This window comes from Lucilia cuprina, unplaced genomic scaffold (genome assembly GCF_022045245.1).
Source record: "Lucilia cuprina isolate Lc7/37 unplaced genomic scaffold, ASM2204524v1 Scaffold_5384, whole genome shotgun sequence".
NCBI lineage: Eukaryota > Metazoa > Arthropoda > Insecta > Diptera > Calliphoridae > Lucilia > Lucilia cuprina.
The window spans coordinates 1-1374 of record NW_025810325.1 but is presented as its reverse complement, the minus strand read 5'-3'; the positions used below and the strand labels follow the sequence as shown (position 1 = coordinate 1374).

General features: G+C 27.6%; 1 protein-coding gene across 1 annotated transcript; it reads right to left on the bottom strand.

The window, feature by feature from the left end:
* Positions 1-201: 201 nt before the first annotated feature.
* On the bottom strand, positions 202-551 carry LOC124421201 (protein ECT2-like). The gene is made up of 2 exons (XM_046956049.1): positions 388-551; positions 202-323 (listed from the first exon to the last, which is right to left on the bottom strand). Exons 1-2 carry the CDS (start codon positions 484-486, stop codon positions 213-215), a joined length of 210 nt encoding a protein of 69 aa, XP_046812005.1. The 5' UTR covers positions 487-551; the 3' UTR covers positions 202-212.
* Between the last annotated feature and the right edge of the window lie 823 nt (positions 552-1374).

Sequence of the window (1374 nt, the reverse complement as noted above, 5' to 3'; positions counted from 1 at the left end):
AACTGAACTAGAACTGAACTAGAACTGAACTAGAACTGAACTAGAACTGAACTAGAACTGAACTAGAACTCAACTAGAACTGAACTAGAACCGAACTAGAACTGAACTCGAAATTTCTATAACAGGAACATAGAGAAATCTTTAAAATAACTTTAAACCAATTAAACAATTCAAAGTCGCTTAGTTCTAAGTAACAATCAATTTTGAAATACTTACTGATATTTATCACCACCACTATGGGTACTAATTAAATGTGTAATTTTGGAATTCATATCTTTGCGTATACACCCACCCATAGAATGTATTAAATTTACTAATTTTGTCTAGAATAAAAAACAATTTGTAATTAAATATAGCAAAATGAATGAATTAAAAAAAACAACTTACCAATTCATCTTTCTTGCGAATGCCCGTAAAGCAAGTCACCACACCACGCATGGAATAATTATAAATTGGTCTAGCATTGTGTGTAAGACCATCTTTCATAGCGGCCGACTGTTTTAAAGCTGGTGGACCCAATATACTGTAAAATAAAAAAAGAAAACAAATGATTTCAAAAAATTTCCCGCAAACTACATGTTGCAATAAAGAAAACGAAATTCTTAATATTTTAAATATTTATAATACTTGGCAATTAATATTGAAAAAAATGCAATTTATTCGTCGAATCTTTAATAAGTCATAACAAATGCAGTACCTCAATTAACACTTTAATAATAATGGCAACCAGGAATTAAATTAAATGAATTCTCAGTACTTATTTATATTTATCACCCACTAAATGTTTGTAAACATCAAAAGATTTTTTACCAGTTGCCCGGCCTCAGTAGTTTAAAACATTTCAACTCTATGTATAAACATATTTTTTTTAATAATTAAGATGTATTTCAGAAAAAGCAATAATATTTTTTTTTTTTTTTTTTGGGAGAATCAAACAGGTGTTAAACTATTTACCATGCAAGTTTATTAAAATATGTTATGAAAATAAAGAGAAAATTTGTTTATTTTTTTAAATTTTAAATGGATTCTTTAGAGTAAGTATTAATTAATTGTTAGCATGTGATTTCAAAGGTAAAATAATTTGTATGAATGAGAGCAGAGTGTGGTAATTAAAAAGTCATTCGTATCAAATTAAATAAAAAACTTAATGGAAATTGCAAATTAAGAAAATTTATTAGTAATTTGGTAAAACTTTTAAAAAGTCAGTGAAATGTTTCCAAAACAGAACATCACTACAAATGAACTAGAACAGATATAGAACAGAAGTAGAACAGAACTAGAACAGAACTAGTACAGAACTAGAACAGAACTAGAACAGAACTAGAACAGAGCTAGAACAGAACTAGAACAGAACTAGAACAGAACTAGAACAGA